Source organism: Oncorhynchus mykiss, chromosome 18 (assembly GCF_057628025.1).
Source record: "Oncorhynchus mykiss isolate SJ-2025 chromosome 18, ASM5762802v1, whole genome shotgun sequence".
In the NCBI taxonomy this organism is placed as follows: domain Eukaryota; kingdom Metazoa; phylum Chordata; class Actinopteri; order Salmoniformes; family Salmonidae; genus Oncorhynchus; species Oncorhynchus mykiss.
The window spans coordinates 4,108,604-4,130,357 of NC_143039.1; the positions used below are offsets into that span (position 1 = coordinate 4,108,604).

Genomic DNA, 21,754 nt, shown 5'->3' on the forward strand with positions numbered 1-21,754 from the left:
AGTTCATAATAACTATACCACTGTGTTTTATATATTTATTACCTAACCCTGAGCTCATAATAACTATACCACTGTGTTTTATATATTTATTACCTAACCCTGAGCTCATAATAACTATACCACTGTGTTTTATATATTTATTACCTAACCCTGAGCTCATAATAACTATACCACTGTGTTTTATATATTTATTACCTAACCCTGAGTTCATAATAACTATACCACTGTGTTTTATATATTTATTATCTAACCCTGAGTTCATAATAACTGTGTTTTATATATTTATTACCCACCCTGAGTTCATATTAACTATACCACTGTGTTTTATATATTTATTATCTAACCCTGAGTTCATAATAACTGTGTTTTATATATTTATTATCTAACCCTGAGTTCATAATAACTATACCACTGTGTTTTTATACATTTATTAAAATGTTTTTGTTTTGTCAAACCTGTAGTGTTCATCATATTAACATGGCAGGTCAGAGTAACCCTTACAGAGCATAGGTACGTTTTTTGTTGTTGTTGTTGCAATACACAAACATATATTTCTCATACAAATGCAAGATACCAAAACAGAAAGCTAATTTGATCCTCTCTGAAGCAGCACTAAAACCGACAGTCCCTGACACAGACTTCAGGTCCTGCACGGCCTAGATCCACTGCATCCTGCGTCTGCTGGCATGTAGCTACAACACGTAGCCCAGCCCCACACACGTTGCAAACACACGCCAACACATCCATAGTCCACATGGTACAGATTCACAAGACAGGGAAAACAGTTCCAGCATGATTCAGAAGGTTTGCTTTAAAAATAGTTGGATTCCGAGCAGACAGAATTGTGGGAATCAGAGTTTCTCTGTTGAAAGAGAGGTGTTGTTGTTGCTGTTCGTCCATTTCTGAACAGATGCATCCTGCTTCTCTTGATTGTAGTCCCAGAATCCCAGTGTTCTCTGGTGATTGTAGTCCCAGAATCCCAGTGTTCTCTGGTGATTGTAGTCCCAGAATCCCAGTGTTTTCTGGTGATTGTAGTCCCAGAATCCCAGTGTTCTCTGGTGATTGTAGTCCCAGAATCCCAGTGTTCTCTGGTGATTGTAGTCCCAGAATCCCAGTGTTTTCTGGTGATTGTAGTTTCCCCCAGTCCTGTCTGGTGATTGTATTCCCCCCCAGTCCTGTCAGGTGATTGTTGTCCCCCAGTCATGTCTGGTGATTGTAGTCCCCACAGTCCTGTCAGGTGATTATAGTATCCCCCAGTCCTGTCAGGTGATTGTAGTATCCCCCAGTCCTGTCTGGTGATTGTTGTCCCCCAGTCCTGTCAGATGATTGTAGTCCCCCAGTCCTGTCTGGTGATTGTAGTATCCCCCAGTCATGTCTGGTGATTGTAGTCCCCCCAGTCCTGTCAGGTGATTATAGTATCCCCCAGTCCTGTCAGGTGATTATAGTATCCCCCAGTCCTGTCTGGTGATTGTAGTTTCCCCCAGTCCTGTCTGGTGATTGTAGTTTCCACCAGTCCTGTCTGGTGATTGTAGTATCCCCCAGTCCTGTCTGGTGATTGTAGTATCCCCCAGTCCTGTCAGCTGATTATAGTATCCCCCAGTCCTGTCTGGTGATTGTAGTTTCCCCCAGTCCTGTCTGGTGATTGTAGTTTCCACCAGTCCTGTCTGGTGATTGTAGTATCCCCCAGTCCTGTCTGGTGATTGTAGTTTCCACCAGTCCTGTCTGGTGATTGTAGTTTCCACCAGTCCTGTCTGGTGATTGTAGTATCCCCCAGTCCTGTCTGGTGATTGTAGTTTCCACCAGTCCTGTCTGGTGATTGTAGTATCCCCCAGTCCTGTCTGGTGATTGTAGTATCCCCCAGTCCTGTCTGGTGATTGTAGTCCCCCCCAGTCCTGTCTGGTGATTGTAGTCCCCCCCAGTCCTGTCTGGTGATTGTAGTATCCCCCAGTCCTGTCTGGTGATTGTAGTCCCCCCCAGTCCTGTCTGGTGATTGTAGTCCCCCCCAGTCCTGTCTGGTGATTGTAGTCCCCCCCAGTCCTGTCTGGTGATTGTAGTATCCCCCAGTCCTGTCAGGTGATTGTAGTCCCCCCCAGTCCTGTCTAGTGATTGTAGTCCCCCCCAGTCCTGTCAGGGGATTGTAGTATCCCCCAGTCCTGTCTGGTGATTGTAGTTTCCACCAGTCCTGTCTGGTGATTGTAGTCCCCCCCAGTCCTGTCAGGGGATTGTAGTTTCCCCCAGTCCTGTCTGGTGATTGTAGTTTCCACCAGTCCTGTCTGGTGATTGTAGTTTCCACCAGTCCTGTCTGGTGATTGTAGTTTCCACCAGTCCTGTCTGGTGATTGTAGTATCCCCCAGTCCTGTCAGGGGATTGTAGTATCCCCCAGTCCTGTCTGGTGATTGTAGTCCCCCCCAGTCCTGTCTGGTGATTGTAGTCCCCCCCAGTCCTGTCTGGTGATTGTAGTATCCCCCAGTCCTGTCTGGTGATTGTAGTCCCCCCCAGTCCTGTCTGGTGATTGTAGTCCCCCCCAGTCCTGTCTGGTGATTGTAGTCCCCCCCAGTCCTGTCTGGTGATTGTAGTATCCCCCAGTCCTGTCAGGTGATTGTAGTCCCCCCCCAGTCCTGTCAGGGGATTGTAGTCCCAGAGTCCCAGTAAACAGAGCAAGCCCACTGACATTACAACTGTGGGTAGTACTTCAGTTGTTCGATTTAAGGAGAGGGTTTACAGACTGAATAAAATATTGAGTTGGTGTCCATGTCCAAGTGCAACACAGAGATTATATAAAAACATTTAAACAAGAAAAAACAGAAGTGTTAAAAACATAATGAAAGCACCTAAAAGCTGTATCCTATTGCACAGTTTAAATCATGATACAAAATCAAAAATGAACAGAGCATGAAACAAGTGAAAGTGGATAATTGTGTCTTTAAGACCAGAGTCAGTCATGTCTGGAGCAAAGTCCTTATGGTGCTGAAAGACAGAGCAAATACTATGACTGTTGAAAGGCACCAGAGCAGCCTCCCTCATGGTCACAGAGATTTCAACTGGAGAAGACCCCATCATACACATAGACAAATGAAACCACAAGGAAGAGATTGCTGCATAGCTGGATTCAACTTAAAGCAATGTCATCAAAATGACACAAAGCGAGAGAGACGGGACACAACCAACTGCTGTTACAACACTGCTTCCTCCTGCTGTCATAACAACACTACTGTCTGTGTTGTCCCTCTGAAGGTCAGAGTTCAGAGGCGGGTGTCGCTGGGTTCAGAGGTCAGATAGACAGCGGAGCTGGACTTGGGCCGGGCCTGACCTTCTCCCCTGTTGTTGTTCACCTCTGACCCCCTGGTATCTGTGGTGATGACCCAGGTGGCGGGTCGCCAGCGCTTCAGGGAGTACGGTGTCTTCACACGCTTCTTAATCTTCTCCCCTGTTCCCTGGTTCTGGACCAAGGCCTCCCCTGGAACACAAACACAGGGTTAAGGTCAGGGGGTAAGGGTCAGGGTCAGGGGGTCAGGCTGTGAGGGTTAGGGTCAGGCTGTGAGGGTTAGGGTCAGGCTGTGAGGGTTAGGGTCAGGCTGTGAGGGTTAGGGTCAGGCTGTGAGGGTGCTCTGCTCACCCAGTGAGACCAGGTCTCTGGTGGTGAAGGACAGGTCCAGGGAGTTGGGTCTCTCCGGCCGCCGGCCTCCTTTAGGCTGCCTGAGTAGGGCTTCACCTCTCATGGGGACAGGGTTGGGGTCAGGTCCAGACAAGGAACCAGACACAGAACTCTCCCCCAGGGAGCAGGGGGTCTCTCCACTGGTACTTCCTCCTGCTCCCTCCTCCTCTTCCTCTCCTCCCCCATCACTCTCCCCCTCTCCCTCCCCCAGTACCAGTCCATTGCTGTTGTTGTTGTTGTTGTTGGGCCGTGCGTTAGAGGAGTGGACATCTGGTTGTCCTGTCTCTCTGCTCAGCAGGGGTTGGTGTTCGTCTGGGCTGGTAGTGATCAGCCCCAGCTGGCCGTCCTCAGAGCTCTGGGGGTTCGTGCTCTGACTTAGAGTGAGCCCCACCGTGCTGCTGGCGCCCCCTGCTGGCAAGGACCCATCCGCGTGCCCGTTCACAGAGAGGTCCCGTAGGACCAGCAGGTTGTTGGTGGCGCTGACCCGGTGGGACTCGGAGACGGCGGTGACGTTGGACACGCCGTTGGTCTTAGCTCCGCCCTCTACCTGTCGTAGGTTGGACTTGCCACGGCGACCGAATTTAAACCTCAGAGAGGATGAGTCTTTCTTAGGCGGCTTGGTGCGGAGCAGCAGGCTGGAGGGTCGTTTGGGGAGGTTTTGCTGCTTGGGGAGAGGGAATACGGCGGGGGGAGACGCCTCGGCAGCCATCTTGATGAAGGGGAAGAGCAGGGAGGAGGAGGCGGGACTCAGCAGGTCCGGAGAACAGAACTGTTTCTGGCTGTGTTCCATCAGGTTCTCATCAGAACTCTCCTTCAGGTTCTTATCCACCTCCCTGGGGTCCAGCTTGGTGGTCTCCAGATCCTCCTGGGTCAGGGTCAGGTGGAGGTTAGGGTTGGGGTCATGACCCTGGCTGGACTCTGAGATGAAGGTCATGGTTGTGAGGGAAGAGGAGGTTCCAGCGGAGGGGTTGCCGGGGAGACGGGCGTGAGCCGCCTGCTGCCGCTCGTAGTTTATAGAGTTCCTGTTCCTCTCTCCAGCCACACCTCCATCTCTCGTCCGGCCAATCAAAGCGGAGGGGGCGTCGCTGTGTGTGCTCTTGGTCGTGCCGTCCTGCTCCTCGATGTAGGACGAGGCAGGGTCGGGGCCGGACTGTGGCCCCATGCGGTTTCTGTTGGGGCCACAGACACGTTAACACCACAACAGGTACTTATCACCAAGGAGGACAACAAGGTGTGTGTGTTGATGTGCAGTGCAGCTGGTTCTAGTAGGTATGAGTGTAAGGTGTGTGTGTGTGTCGTTGTGCAGTAGGTATGAGTGTAAAGTTAGGGTGTGTGTCAACAATGTAGAGAGAGAGAGTAAACAACAGGTGAACAGTGTTACAGCTGGGTTGAGTGGAGGGTGTGTATAGTGTCTATACCTATCATTGAACAGTGTGGTACAGTGGAGGGTGTGTATAGTGTCTGTACCTATCATTGAACAGTGTGGTACAGTGGAGGGTGTGTATAGTGTCTGTACCTATCATTGAACAGTGTGGTACAGTGGAGGGTGTGTATAGTGTCTGTACCTATCATTGAACAGTGTGGTACAGTGGAGGGTGTGTATAGTGTCTGTACCTATCATTGAACAGTGTGGTACAGTGGAGGGTGTGTATAGTGTCTGTACCCATCATTGAACAGTGTGGTACAGTGGAGGGTGTGTATAGTGTCTGTACCTATCATTGAACAGTGTGGTACAGTGGAGGGTGTGTATAGTGTCTGTACCTATCATTGAACAGTGTGGTACAGTGGAGGGTGTGTATAGTGTCTGTACCCATCATTGAACAGTGTGGTACAGTGGAGGGTGTGTATAGTGTCTGTACCTATCATTGAACAGTGTGCTACAGTGGAGGGTGTGTATAGTGTCTGTACCTATCATTGAACAGTGTGGTACAGCTGGGTTGAGTGGAGGGTGTGTATAGTGTCTATACCTATCATTGAACAGTGTGTTACAGCTGGGTTGAGTGGAGGGTGTGTATAGTGTCTATACCTATCATTGAACAGTGTGGTACAGCTGGAGGGTGTGTATAGTGTCTGTACCTATCATTGAACAGTGTGGTACAGTGGAGGGTGTGTATAGTGTCTGTACCTATCATTGAACAGTGTGTTACAGCTGGGTTGAGTGGAGGGTGTGTATAGTGTCTGTACCTATCATTGAACAGTGTGGTACATATGGGTTGAGAGGAGGGTGTGTATAGTGTCTATACCTATCATTGAACAGTGTGGTACAGCTGGGTTGAGAGGAGGGTGTGTATAGTGTCTATACCTATCATTGAACAGTGTGGTACAGCTGGAGGGTGTGTATAGTGTCTGTACCTATCATTGAACAGTGTGGTACAGTGGAGGGTGTGTATAGTGTCTGTACCTATCATTGAACAGTGTGGTACAGTGGAGGGTGTGTATAGTGTCTATACCTATCATTGAACAGTGTGGTACAGTGGAGGGTGTGTATAGTGTCTATACCTATCATTGAACAGTGTGGTACAGTGGAGGGTGTGTATAGTGTCTGTACCTATCATTGAACAGTGTGGTACAGTGGAGGGTGTGTATAGTGTCTGTACCTATCATTGAACAGTGTGGTACAGTGGAGGGTGTGTATAGTGTCTGTACCTATCATTGAACAGTGTGGTACAGTGGAGGGTGTGTATAGTGTCTATACCTATCATTGAACAGTGTGGTACAGTGGAGGGTGTGTATAGTGTCTATACCTATCATTGAACAGTGTGGTACAGTGGAGGGTGTGTATAGTGTCTGTACCTATCATTGAACAGTGTGGTACAGTGGAGGGTGTGTATAGTGTCTATACCTATCATTGAACAGTGTGGTACAGTGGAGGGTGTGTATAGTGTCTGTACCTATCATTGAACAGTGTGGTACAGTGGAGGGTGTGTATAGTGTCTATACCTATCATTGAACAGTGTGGTACAGTGGAGGGTGTGTATAGTGTCTATACCTATCATTGAACAGTGTGGTACAGTGGAGGGTGTGTATAGTGTCTGTACCTATCATTGAACAGTGTGTTACAGCTGGGTTGAGTGGAGGGTGTGTATAGTGTCTGTACCTATCATTGAACAGTGTGGTACAGCTGGAGGGTGTGTATAGTGTCTGTACCTATCATTGAACAGTGTGGTACAGTGGAGGGTGTGTATAGTGTCTATACCTATCATTGAACAGTGTGTTACAGCTGGGTTGAGTGGAGGGTGTGTATAGTGTCTGTACCTATCATTGAACAGTGTGGTACATATGGGTTGAGAGGAGGGTGTGTATAGTGTCTATACCTATCATTGAACAGTGTGTTACAGCTGGGTTGAGAGGAGGGTGTGTATAGTGTCTGTACCTATCATTGAACAGTGTGGTACATATGGGTTGAGAGGAGGGTGTGTATAGTGTCTATACCTATCATTGAACAGTGTGGTACAGTGGAGGGTGTGTATAGTGTCTGTACCTATCATTGAACAGTGTGGTACAGTGGAGGGTGTGTATAGTGTCTGTACCTATCATTGAACAGTGTGGTACAGTGGAGGGTGTGTATAGTGTCTGTACCTATCATTGAACAGTGTGGTACAGCTGGGTTGAGAGGAGGGTGTGTATAGTGTCTGTACCTATCATTGAACAGTGTGGTACAGTGGAGGGTGTGTATAGTGTCTGTACCTATCATTGAACAGTGTGGTACAGCTGGGTTGAGAGGAGGGTGTGTATAGTGTCTGTACCTATCATTGAACAGTGTGGTACAGCTGGAGGGTGTGTATAGTGTCTGTACCTATCATTGAACAGTGTGGTACAGTGGAGGGTGTGTATAGTGTCTATACCTATCATTGAACAGTGTGTTACAGCTGGGTTGAGTGGAGGGTGTGTATAGTGTCTGTACCTATCATTGAACAGTGTGGTACAGCTGGGTTGAGTGGAGGGTGTGTATAGTGTCTGTACCTATCATTGAACAGTGTGGTACATATGGGTTGAGAGGAGGGTGTGTATACCTATCATTGAACAGTGTGGTACAGTGGAGGGTGTGTATAGTGTCTATACCTATCATTGAACAGTGTGTTACAGCTGGGTTGAGAGGAGGGTGTGTATAGTGTCTGTACCTATCATTGAACAGTGTGGTACATATGGGTTGAGAGGAGGGTGTGTATAGTGTCTATACCTATCATTGAACAGTGTGGTACAGTGGAGGGTGTGTATAGTGTCTGTACCTATCATTGAACAGTGTGGTACAGTGGAGGGTGTGTATAGTGTCTATACCTATCATTGAACAGTGTGGTACAGTGGAGGGTGTGTATAGTGTCTGTACCTATCATTGAACAGTGTGGTACAGTGGAGGGTGTGTATAGTGTCTGTACCTATCATTGAACAGTGTGGTACAGTGGAGGGTGTGTATAGTGTCTATACCTATCATTGAACAGTGTGGTACAGTGGAGGGTGTGTATAGTGTCTATACCTATCATTGAACAGTGTGGTACAGTGGAGGGTGTGTATAGTGTCTGTACCTATCATTGAACAGTGTGGTACAGTGGAGGGTGTGTATAGTGTCTATACCTATCATTGAACAGTGTGGTACAGTGGAGGGTGTGTATAGTGTCTGTACCTATCATTGAACAGTGTGGTACAGTGGAGGGTGTGTATAGTGTCTGTACCTATCATTGAACAGTGTGGTACAGTGGAGGGTGTGTATAGTGTCTGTACCTATCATTGAACAGTGTGGTACAGTGGAGGGTGTGTATAGTGTCTGTACCTATCATTGAACAGTGTGGTACAGCTGCTACCAGTAGGGTTGAGTGTGGGGCTGACAGACTTGGACTGGTCCCAGATCAGCAGTAGTTCAGCCATGCGCTCCTCTGCACACTGAGCGGTCAGCCTGGCCTCAGCATCCTGGTCCCAACAGTCCTCCATGGTCTCCTTCAGGGACCGCACCGCCTGAGGGAAGGTTACAGAGGCTAACACATACCACACCATACCACACCACACCATACCACACAACACCATACCATACAACACCACACCATACCATACAACACCATACCACACCACACCATACCACACACCACCACACCATACCACACAACACCATACCACACCATACCACACCACACCATACCACACAACACCATACCACACCACACCATACCACACAACACCATACCATACAACACCACACCATACCATACAACACCATACCACACCACACCATACCACACAACACCACACCATAACACACCACACAACACCATACCACACCATACCATACCACACAACACCATACCACACAACACCATACCACACAACACCATACCACACCATACCACACAACACCATACCACACAACACCATACCACACCACACACCACACCATACCATACAACACCATACAACACAACACAACACCACACAACACCACACCATACAACACCACACCACACACCATACCACACCATACCACACAATACCACACCATACCATACCACACACACCATACCACACCACACCACACCACACACCACCACACCATACCACACACACCACACCACACCATACCATACCACACACACCACAGGTCTCACCAAGCTGTTTTCCTTCCAGGCCTCGGGGAACTTGGGTCTCTGTTTCTCTCTGGACACCAGGACCTGCATGTCCTCAAAGGAAGGGTGGTTCCCTGCCTCGGCCTGGAACGCCACCTGGAGGTCTGGGACTGATTCTCCTGGAGAGAAAGGAGGAACCAGAACATTAAGGTGGAAACTCAATACTGTGATTTGACAACTAATTGTGGTCAGGAGTAAGTTTCTCTGGGCTCCCGAGTGGCGCAGCATCTCAGTGCTAGAGGCGTCGCTACAGACCCTGGTTAGATTCCAGGCTGTATCACATCCGGCCGTGACTTGGACTCCCATAGGGCGGTCCACAATTGGCCCAGCGTCATCCGGTTTAGGCCGTCATTGTAAATAAGAATTTGTTCTTAACTGGCTCATGAAGGTCTCCCAGAGGCCTAGGGTTAGAGGTCAGGGTTATTACCTGGGAAGAGGTCAGTACACCTCATGAAGGTCTCCCAGTAGATGAGGCCCAGGGTTAGAGGTCAGGGTTATTACCTGGGAAGAGGTCAGTACACCTCATGAAGGTCTCCCAGTAGATGAGGCCCAGGGTTAGAGGTCAGGGTTATTACCTGGGAAGAGGTCAGTACACCTCATGAAAGTCTCCCAGTAGACGAGGCCCAGGGTTAGAGGTCAGGGTTATTACCTGGGAAGAGGTCAGTACACCTCATGAAGGTCTCCCAGTAGACGAGGCCCAGGGCGTACATGTCCACCTGCTTCAGAGCCGACTCACAGTCCCTCAGGTTCACAGCCCCCTCCAGAACCTCTGGGGCCATGTAGCGGACTGTACCCACCTGAAGAGAGACAGAACCAGGGTTGAAATACATAACCCCTAACCCTAACCACCCAATCCAGAATGTCCAAAGCCAAGTAGAAGTTAGATCCCACAAGGGAGAGACAGATGTGGGTTTCAAAGGGTTCTATGGTCTCCCCTCACTGATTAAATTGGTTTCAAAGGGTTCTATGGTCTCACCTCACTGATTAAATTGGTTTCAAAGGGTTCTATGGTCTCACCTAACTGATTAAATTGGTTTCAAAGGGTTCTATGGTCTCACAACACTGATTCAAATGGTTCTATGGTCTCCCCTCACTGATTAAATTGGTTTCAAAGGGTTCTATGGTCTCACCTCACTGATTAAATTGGTTTCAAAGGGTTCTATGGTCTCACCTCACTGATTAAATTGGTTTCAAAGGGTTCTATGGTCTCCCCTCACTGATTAAATTGGTTTCAAAGGGTTCTATGGTCTCACCTCACTGATGACATGGGTTTCAAAGGGTTCTATGGTCTCATTGCACTGATTAAATTGGTTTCAAAGGGTTCTATGTTCTCACCTCAATGATTCATATGGTTCTATGGTCTCCCCTCACTGATTAAATTGGTTTCAAAGGGTTCTATGGTCTCCCCTCACTGATTAAATTGGTTTCAAAGGGTTCTATGGTCTCACCTCACTGATTAAATTGGTTTCAAAGGGTTCTATGGTCTCACCTCACTGATGACATGGGTTTCAAAGGGTTCTATGGTCTCACCTAACTGATTAAATTGGTTTCAAAGGGTTCTATGGTCTCACCTCACTGATTCAAAGGGTTCTATGGTCTCCCCTCACTGATGACATGGGTTCCAAAGGGTTCTATGGTTTCCCCTCACTGATGACATGGATTTCAAGGGGTTATATTGTCTCCCCTCACTGATGACATGGGTTCCAAAGGGTTCTATGGTCTCACCTCACTGATGACATGGGTTCCAAAGGGTTCTATGGTCTCACCTCACTGATTAAATTGGTTTCAAAGGGTTCTATGGTCTCACCTCACTGATGACATGGGTTTCAAAGGGTTCTATGGTCTCACCTCACTGATTACATTTGTTTCAAAGGGTTCTATGGTCTCCCCCCACTGATGACATGGGTTCCAAAGGGTTCTATGGTCTCACCTCACTGATGACATGGGTTTCAAAGGGTTCTATAGTCTCACAACACTGATGACATGGGTTCCAAAGGGTTCTATGGTTTCCCCTCACTGATGACATGGGTTCCAAAGGGTTCTATGGTCTCACCTCACTGATTAAATTGGTTTCAAAGGGTTCTATGGTCTCACCTCACTGATGACATGGGTTTCAAAGGGTTCTATGGTCTCACTGTACTGATTAAATTGGTTTCAAAGGGTTCTATGTTCTCACCTCAATGATTCATATGGTTCTATGGTCTCCCCTCACTTTTTCAATTGGTTTCAAAGGGTTCTATGGTCTCCCCTCACTGATTAAATTGGTTTCAAAGGGTTCTATGGTCTCACCTCACTCATGACATGGGTTTCAAAGGGTTCTATAGTCTCCCCTCACTGATGACATGGGTTCCAAAGGGTTCTATGTTCTCACCTCACTGATGACATGGGTTCCATGGTCTCCCCTCACTGATGACATGGGTTTCAAAGGGTTCTATGGTCTCCCCCCACTGATGACATGGGTTCCAAACGGTTCTATGGTCTCCCCTCACTGATTAAATTGGTTTCAAAGGGTTCTATGGTCTCCCCTCGCTGATGACATGGGTTCCAAAGGGTTCTATGGTCTCCCCCCACTGATGACATGGGTTTCAAAGGGTTCTATGGTCTCCCCCCACTGATGACATGGGTTCCAAAGGGTTCTATTGTCTCCCCTCACTGATGACATGGGTTTCAAAGGGTTCTATTGTCTCACCTCACTGATGGCAGCGTTCTCCTCCTCTCCCTGTCGTACCGGCCGGTTCCCCGTCAACTTCATGGAGAGGCCAAAGTCGATGATGACACACGTTCCGTCGTTCTTCACCAGAATGTTCCGACTGTTCAGATCTCTGTGAGACACAGCTGGCTTGTAGAAGTCTGGAGGAGGACGAGGTGGAAGAGGATGGGGGAGAAGAGGAGGTATGGAGAGAGAAGGAGGTGGAAAGAGGAGAAAGAGGGGAGAAGAGAGGATGATAAGGAATAGAGGAGGGGAGGAAGAGAGGTGGAGGAGGAGGGAGAAGAGGGGGAGGGAGAAGAGGGGGAGGGAGAAGAGAGGGGGAGGGAGAAGAGAGGGGGAGGAAGAGAGGAGGAGGAGGGAGAAAGGAGTTACAAGATAATATTTAGAACTAGGACCGTGGTGGTTCATAATAGATGAGAACTGATCCTCTACCAGTTTTTACTGACAACCAGGGCACAGGCAGAGCTCTATTGACTTGGTGCAGTATCCACTAGGGGGCAGTGAGAGCCCTGTAGAACAGAGCAGTACTCTGGTGATAGTATTGTAGAATAGAGCAGCAGACTGGTGATTGAACCACAGCCAGAGGATGGCTACATTACTACTCCACATTGAACCACAGCCAGAGGATGGCTACATTACTACTCCACATTGAACCACAGAGGATGGCTACATTACTACTCCACATTGAAACCCAGAGGATGGGTACATTACTACTCCACATTGAACCACAGCCAGACGATGGCTACATTACTACTCCACATTGAACCACAGAGGATGGCTACATTACTACTCCACATTGAAACCCAGAGGATGGGTACATTACTACTCCACAATGAACCACAGAGGATGGGTACATTACTACTCCACATTGAAACCCAGAGGATGGCTACATTACTACTCCACATTGAACCACAGCCAGAGGATGGCTACATTACTACTCCACATTGAACCACAGCCAGAGGATGGCTACATTACTACTCCACATTGAACCACAGAGGATGGCTACATTACTACTCCACATTGAACCACAGCCAGAGGATGGCTACATTACTACTCCACATTGAACCAGAGGATGGCTACATTACTACTCCACATTGAAACCCAGAGGATGGCTACATTACTACTCCACATTGAAACCCAGAGGATGGGTACATTACTACTCCACATTGAACCACAGCCAGACGATGGCTACATTACTACTCCACATTGAACCACAGAGGATGGCTACATTACTACTCCACATTGAAACCCAGAGGATGGGTACATTACTACTCCACAATGAACCACAGAGGATGGGTACATTACTACTCCACATTGAAACCCAGAGGATGGCTACATTACTACTCCACATTGAACCACAGCCAGAGGATGGCTACATTACTACTCCACATTGAACCACAGCCAGAGGATGGCTACATTACTACTCCACATTGAACCACAGAGGATGGCTACATTACTACTCCACATTGAACCACAGCCAGAGGATGGCTACATTACTACTCCACATTGAACTAGAGGATGGCTACATTACTACTCCACATTGAAACCCAGAGGATGGCTACATTACTACTCCACATTGAACCACAGAGGATGGCTACATTACTACTCCACATTGAACCACAGAGGATAGCTACATTAATACTCCACATTGAACCACAGCCAGAGGATGGCTACATTACTACTCCACATTGAACCAAAGCCAGAGGATGGCTACATTACTACTCCACAGTGAACCACAGCCAGAGGATGGCTACATTACTACTCCACATTGAACCACAGAGGATGGCTACATTACTACATTGAACCACAACCAGAGGATGGATACATTACTATTCTACATTGAACCACAACCAGAGGATGGCTACATTACTACGACACATTGAACCACAGCCAGAGGATGGCTACATTACTACTCTACATTGAACCACACCAAGAGGATGGCTACATTACTACTCAACATTGAACCACAACTAGAGGATGGCTACATTACTACTCCACATTGAACCACAGCCAGAGGATGGCTACATTACTACTCCACATTGAACCACAGCCAGAGGATGGCCACATTACTACTCCACATTGAACCACAGAGGATGGCTACATTACTACTCCACATTGAACCACAGCCAGAGGATGGCTACATTACTACTCCACATTGAACCACAGCCAGAGGATGGCTACATTACTACTCCATATTGAACCACAGCCAGAGGATGGCTACATTACTACTCCACATTGAACCACAGCCAGAGGATGGCTACATTACTACCACACATTGAACCACAGAGGATGGCTACATTACTACTCACATTGAACCACAGACAGACAATGGCTACATTACTACTCCACATTGAAACCCAGCCAGAGGATGGCTACATTACTGCTCCACATTGAACCACAGCGAGGATGGCTACATTACTACTCTACATTGAACCACAGAGGATGGCTACATTACTACTCCACATTGAAACTCAGCCAGAGGATGGCTACATTACTACTCTACAATTAACCACAGTGGATGGCTACATTACTACTCTACATTGAACCCCAGAGGATGGCTACATTACTATTCCACATTGAACCACAGCCAGAGGATAGCTACATTACTACTCTACATTGAACCACACCAAGAGGATGGCTACATTACTACTCCACATTGAACCACAACCAGAGGATGGCTACATTACTACTCCACATTGAACCACATCCAGAGGATGGCTACATTACTACTCCACAGTGAACCACAGCCAGAGGATGGCTACATTACTACTCCACATTGAACCACAGAGGATGGCTACATTACTACATTGAACCACAACCAGAGGATGGATACATTACTATTCTACATTGAACCACAACCAGAGGATGGCTACATTACTACTCCACATTGAACCACAGCCAGAGGATGGCCACATTACTACTCCACATTGAACCACAGAGGATGGCTACATTACTACTCCACATTGAACCACAGCCAGAGGATGGCTACATTACTACTCCACATTGAACCACAGCCAGAGGATGGCTACATTACTACTCCATATTGAACCACAGCCAGAGGATGGCTACATTACTACTCCACATTGAACCACAGCCAGAGGATGGCTACATTACTACCACACATTGAACCACAGAGGATGGCTACATTACTACTCACATTGAACCACAGACAGACAATGGCTACATTACTACTCCACATTGAAACCCAGCCAGAGGATGGCTACATTACTGCTCCACATTGAACCACAGCGAGGATGGCTACATTACTACTCTACATTGAACCACAGAGGATGGCTACATTACTACTCCACATTGAAACTCAGCCAGAGGATGGCTACATTACTACTCTACAATTAACCACAGTGGATGGCTACATTACTACTCTACATTGAACCCCAGAGGATGGCTACATTACTATTCCACATTGAACCACAGCCAGAGGATGGCTACATTACTACTCTACATTGAACCACACCAAGAGGATGGCTACATTACTACTCCACATTGAACCACAACCAGAGGATGGCTACATTACTACTCCACATTGAACCACATCCAGAGGATGGCTACATTACTACTCCACATTGAACCACAGCCAGAGGATGGCTACATTACTACTCCACATTGAACCACAGCCAGAGGATGGCCACATTACTACTCCACATTGAACCACAGAGGATGGCTACATTACTACTCCACATTGAACCACAGAGGATAGCTACATTACTACATTGAACCACAACCAGAGGATGGATACATTACTATTCTACATTGAACCACAACCAGAAGATGGCTACATTACTACCACACATTGCACCACAGCCAGAGGATGGCTACATTACTACTCCACATTGAACCACAGCGAGGATGGCTACATTACTACTCTACATTGAACCACAGAGGATGGCTACATTACTACTCCACATTGAAACTCAGCCAGAGGATGGCTACATTACTACTCTACAATGAACCACAGTGGATGGCTACATTACTACTCTACATTGAACCCCAGAGGATGGCTACATTACTATTCCACATTGAACCACAGCCAGAGGATGGCTACATTACTACTCTACATTGAACCACACCAAGAGGATGGCTACATTACTACTCCACATTGAACCACAACCAGAGGATGGCTACATTACTACTCCACATTGAACCACATCCAGAGGATGGCTACATTACTACTCCACATTGAACCACAGCCAGAGGATGGCTACATTACTACTCCACATTGAACCACAGCCAGAGGATGGCCACATTACTACTCCACATTGAACCACAGAGGATGGCTACATTACTACTCCACATTGAACCACAGAGGATGGCTACATTACTACTCTACATTGAACCACAGAGGATGGCTACATTACTACTCCACATTGAAACTCAGCCAGAGGATGGCTACATTACTACTCTACAATGAACCACAGTGGATGGCTACATTACTACTCTACATTGAACCCCAGAGGATGGCTACATTACTATTCCACATTGAACCACAGCCAGAGGATGGCTACATTACTACTCTACATTGAACCACACCAAGAGGATGGCTACATTACTACTCCACATTGAACCACAACCAGAGGATGGCTACATTACTACTCCACATTGAACCACAACCAGAAGATGGCTACATTACTACCACACATTGCACCACAGCCAGAGGATGGCTACATTACTACTCCACATTGAACCACAGCGAGGATGGCTACATTACTACTCTACATTGAACCACAGAGGATGGCTACATTACTACTCCACATTGAAACTCAGCCAGAGGATGGCTACATTACTACTCTACAATGAACCACAGTGGATGGCTACATTACTACTCTACATTGAACCCCAGAGGATGGCTACATTACTATTCCACATTGAACCACAGCCAGAGGATGGCTACATTACTACTCTACATTGAACCACACCAAGAGGATGGCTACATTACTACTCCACATTGAACCACAACCAGAGGATGGCTACATTACTACTCCACATTGAACCACATCCAGAGGATGGCTACATTACTACTCCACATTGAACCACAGCCAGAGGATGGCTACATTACTACTCCACATTGAACCACAGCCAGAGGATGGCCACATTACTACTCCACATTGAACCACAGAGGATGGCTACATTACTACTCCACATTGAACCACAGAGGATGGCTACATTACTACTCTACATTGAACCACAGAGGATGGCTACATTACTACTCCACATTGAAACTCAGCCAGAGGATGGCTACATTACTACTCTACAATGAACCACAGTGGATGGCTACATTACTACTCTACATTGAACCCCAGAGGATGGCTACATTACTATTCCACATTGAACCACAGCCAGAGGATGGCTACATTACTACTCTACATTGAACCACACCAAGAGGATGGCTACATTACTACTCCACATTGAACCACAACCAGAGGATGGCTACATTACTACTCCACATTGAACCACATCCAGAGGATGGCTACATTACTACTCCACATTGAACCACAGCCAGAGGATGGCTACATTACTACTCCACATTGAACCACAGCCAGAGGATGGCCACATTACTACTCCACATTGAACCACAGAGGATGGCTACATTACTACTCCACATTGAACCACAGAGGATGGCTACATTACTACATTGAACCACAACCAGAGGATGGATACATTACTATTCTACATTGAACCACAACCAGAAGATGGCTACATTACTACCACACATTGCACCACAGCCAGAGGATGGCTACATTACTACTCCACATTGAACCACAGCCAGAGGATGGCTACATTACTACTCCACATTGAACCACAGCCAGAGGATGGCCACATTACTACTCCACATTGAACCACAGAGGATGGCTACATTACTACTCCACATTGAACCACAGAGGATAGCTACATTACTACATTGAACCACAACCAGAGGATGGATACATTACTATTCTACATTGAACCACAACCAGAAGATGGCTACATTACTACCACACATTGCACCACAGCCAGAGGATGGCTACATTACTACTCCACATTGAACCACAGCGAGGATGGCTACATTACTACTCTACATTGAACCACAGAGGATGGCTACATTACTACTCCACATTGAAACTCAGCCAGAGGATGGCTACATTACTACTCTACAATGAACCACAGTGGATGGCTACATTACTACTCTACATTGAACCCCAGAGGATGGCTACATTACTATTCCACATTGAACCACAGCCAGAGGATGGCTACATTACTACTCTACATTGAACCACACCAAGAGGATGGCTACATTACTACTCCACATTGAACCACAACCAGAGGATGGCTACATTACTACTCCACATTGAACCACATCCAGAGGATGGCTACATTACTACTCCACATTGAACCACAGCCAGAGGATGGCTACATTACTACTCCACATTGAACCACAGCCAGAGGATGGCCACATTACTACTCCACATTGAACCACAGAGGATGGCTACATTACTACTCCACATTGAACCACAGAGGATGGCTACATTACTACTCTACATTGAACCACAGAGGATGGCTACATTACTACTCCACATTGAAACTCAGCCAGAGGATGGCTACATTACTACTCTACAATGAACCACAGTGGATGGCTACATTACTACTCTACATTGAACCCCAGAGGATGGCTACATTACTATTCCACATTGAACCACAGCCAGAGGATGGCTACATTACTACTCTACATTGAACCACACCAAGAGGATGGCTACATTACTACTCCACATTGAACCACAACCAGAGGATGGCTACATTACTACTCCACATTGAACCACAACCAGAAGATGGCTACATTACTACCACACATTGCACCACAGCCAGAGGATGGCTACATTACTACTCCACATTGAACCACAGCGAGGATGGCTACATTACTACTCTACATTGAACCACAGAGGATGGCTACATTACTACTCCACATTGAAACTCAGCCAGAGGATGGCTACATTACTACTCTACAATGAACCACAGTGGATGGCTACATTACTACTCTACATTGAACCCCAGAGGATGGCTACATTACTATTCCACATTGAACCACAGCCAGAGGATGGCTACATTACTACTCTACATTGAACCACACCAAGAGGATGGCTACATTACTACTCCACATTGAACCACAACCAGAGGATGGCTACATTACTACTCCACATTGAACCACATCCAGAGGATGGCTACATTACTACTCCACATTGAACCACAGCCAGAGGATGGCTACATTACTACTCCACATTGAACCACAGCCAGAGGATGGCCACATTACTACTCCACATTGAACCACAGAGGATGGCTACATTACTACTCCACATTGAACCACAGAGGATGGCTACATTACTACTCTACATTGAACCACAGAGGATGGCTACATTACTACTCCACATTGAAACTCAGCCAGAGGATGGCTACATTACTACTCTACAATGAACCACAGTGGATGGCTACATTACTACTCTACATTGAACCCCAGAGGATGGCTACATTACTATTCCACATTGAACCACAGCCAGAGGATGGCTACATTACTACTCTACATTGAACCACACCAAGAGGATGGCTACATTACTACTCCACATTGAACCACAACCAGAGGATGGCTACATTACTACTCCACATTGAACCACATCCAGAGGATGGCTACATTACTACTCCACATTGAACCACAGCCAGAGGATGGCTACATTACTACTCCACATTGAACCACAGCCAGAGGATGGCCACATTACTACTCCACATTGAACCACAGAGGATGGCTACATTACTACTCCACATTGAACCACAGAGGATGGCTACATTACTACATTGAACCACAACCAGAGGATGGATACATTACTATTCTACATTGAACCACAACCAGAAGATGGCTACATTACTACCACACATTGCACCACAGCCAGAGGATGGCTACATTACTACTCCACATTGAACCACAGAGGATGGCTACATTACTACTCCACATTGAACCACAGACAGACAATGGCTACATTACTACTCCACATTGAAACCCAGCCAGAGGATGGCTACATTACTGCTCCACATTGAACCACAGCGAGGATGGCTACATTACTAGTCTACATTGAACCACAGAGGATGGGTACATTACTACTCTACATTGAACCACAGAGGATGGCTACATTACTACTCCACATTGAAACTCAGCCAGAGGATGGCTACATTACTACTCTACAATGAACCACAGTGGATGGTTACATTACTACTCTACATTGAACCCCAGAGGATGGTTACATTACTATTCCATATTGAACCACAGCCAGAGGATGGCTACATTACTACTCCACATTGAACCACAACCAGAGGATGGATACATTACTACTCCACATTGAACCACAGCCAGAGGATGGCTACATTACTACTCTACATTGAACCACAGAGGATGGCTCCATTACTACTCCACATTGAACCACATCCAGAGGATGGCCACATTAAAACTCCACATTGAACCACAGAGGATGGCTACATTACTACTCCACATTGAACCACAGAGGATAGCTACATTACTACTCCACATTGAACCACAGCCAGAGGATGGCTACATTACTACTCCACATTGAACCACAGCCAGAGGATGGCTACATTACTGCTCCACATTGAACCACAGCGAGGATGGCTACATTACTAGTCTACATTGAACCACAGAGGATGGCTACATTACTACTCCACATTGAAACTCAGCCAGAGGATGGCTACATTACTACTCTACAATGAACCACAGTGGATGGCTACATTACTACTCTACATTGAACCCCAGAGGATGGCTACATTACTATTCCACATTGAACCACAGAGGATGGCTACTCTACTACTCCACATTGAACCACAGCCAGAGGATGGCTACATTACTACTCCACATTGAACCACAGTCAGAGGATGGCTACATTACTACTCTAAATTGAACCACAGAGGATGCCTACATTACTACTCCACATTGAACCACAGAGGTCAGGTGGACAGGGCGTGGAGGTCAGGTGGACAGGGCGTGGAGGTCAGGTGGACAGGGCGTGGAGGTCAGGTGGATGTCTCACCTCCTTTAAGCAGCTCAGTATGCAGGTAGGCCAGGCCTCTGGTGATGGAATGGGCCAGACGACAGCTACTCATCCAGTCTCCTGTCTGCAGGCCCAGATAGCGATACAAAGAGCCCTGACAGAGAGAGAGAGAGAGGAGGGAAGGATATATACTGTATAAATACATCATAATGCACCAGGACACAGAGAGAGAGAGAGAGAGAGAGAGAGAGAGAGAGAGAGAGAGAGAGAGAGGAGGGAAGGAGGGAGAGAGATGGAGGGAGAGAGAGAGATGGAGGGAGAGAGAGATGGAGGGAGAGAGAGATGGAGTGAGGGAGAGATGGAGGGAGGGAGAGAGAGAGATGGAGAGATTGAGAGATAGAGCTGGAGAGAGACAGATATATATATATATCTATATTCTGTATTAATACATCATAATACACCAGGACACAGAGGGGGAGAGCAGACAGTGCTGAGGTGGTTTGTCACTTTAAATAAAAGGGAATCAGCTCCCTAAGCCGTCTGGAACCAGTAGAAACCAGTAGAAGGTACACCACTCGGCCCCCAGCCGTCTGTAACCAGTAGAATCCAGTAGAAGGTACTCTACTCGGCCCCCAGCCGTCTGTAACCAGTAGAATCCAGTAGAAGGTACTCTACTCGGCCCCCAGCAGTCTGTAACCAGTAGAAGGTACTCTACTCGGCCCCCAGCAGTCTGTAACCA

General features: G+C 47.0%; 1 protein-coding gene across 3 annotated transcripts in view; it reads right to left on the reverse strand.

Annotated features, from left to right (window-relative positions):
- Nucleotides 1-412: 412 nt before the first annotated feature.
- Nucleotides 413-21,754, reverse strand: part of LOC110524928 (bone morphogenetic protein receptor type-2) — a 71,041-nt gene continuing 49,699 nt past the window's right edge. For 2 of the 3 annotated variants that reach the window (XM_090206982.1, XM_090206981.1), the window contains exons 7-13: nucleotides 21,055-21,169; nucleotides 11,957-12,117; nucleotides 9,917-10,064; nucleotides 9,250-9,386; nucleotides 8,424-8,605; nucleotides 3,617-4,824; nucleotides 413-3,457 (exon numbers count right to left, since the gene is read on the reverse strand). In XM_090206982.1, coding sequence (XP_090063108.1) covers nucleotides 3,243-3,457; nucleotides 3,617-4,824; nucleotides 8,424-8,605; nucleotides 9,250-9,386; nucleotides 9,917-10,064; nucleotides 11,957-12,117; nucleotides 21,055-21,169 — 2,166 coding nt within the window. In that variant the 3' untranslated portion in view covers nucleotides 413-3,242. Of the gene's footprint in view, nucleotides 3,458-3,616; nucleotides 4,825-8,423; nucleotides 8,606-9,249; nucleotides 9,387-9,694; nucleotides 9,767-9,916; nucleotides 10,065-11,956; nucleotides 12,118-21,054; nucleotides 21,170-21,754 lie in introns of those variants that run through there. The other variant, XM_090206983.1, reaches the window with a different exon arrangement.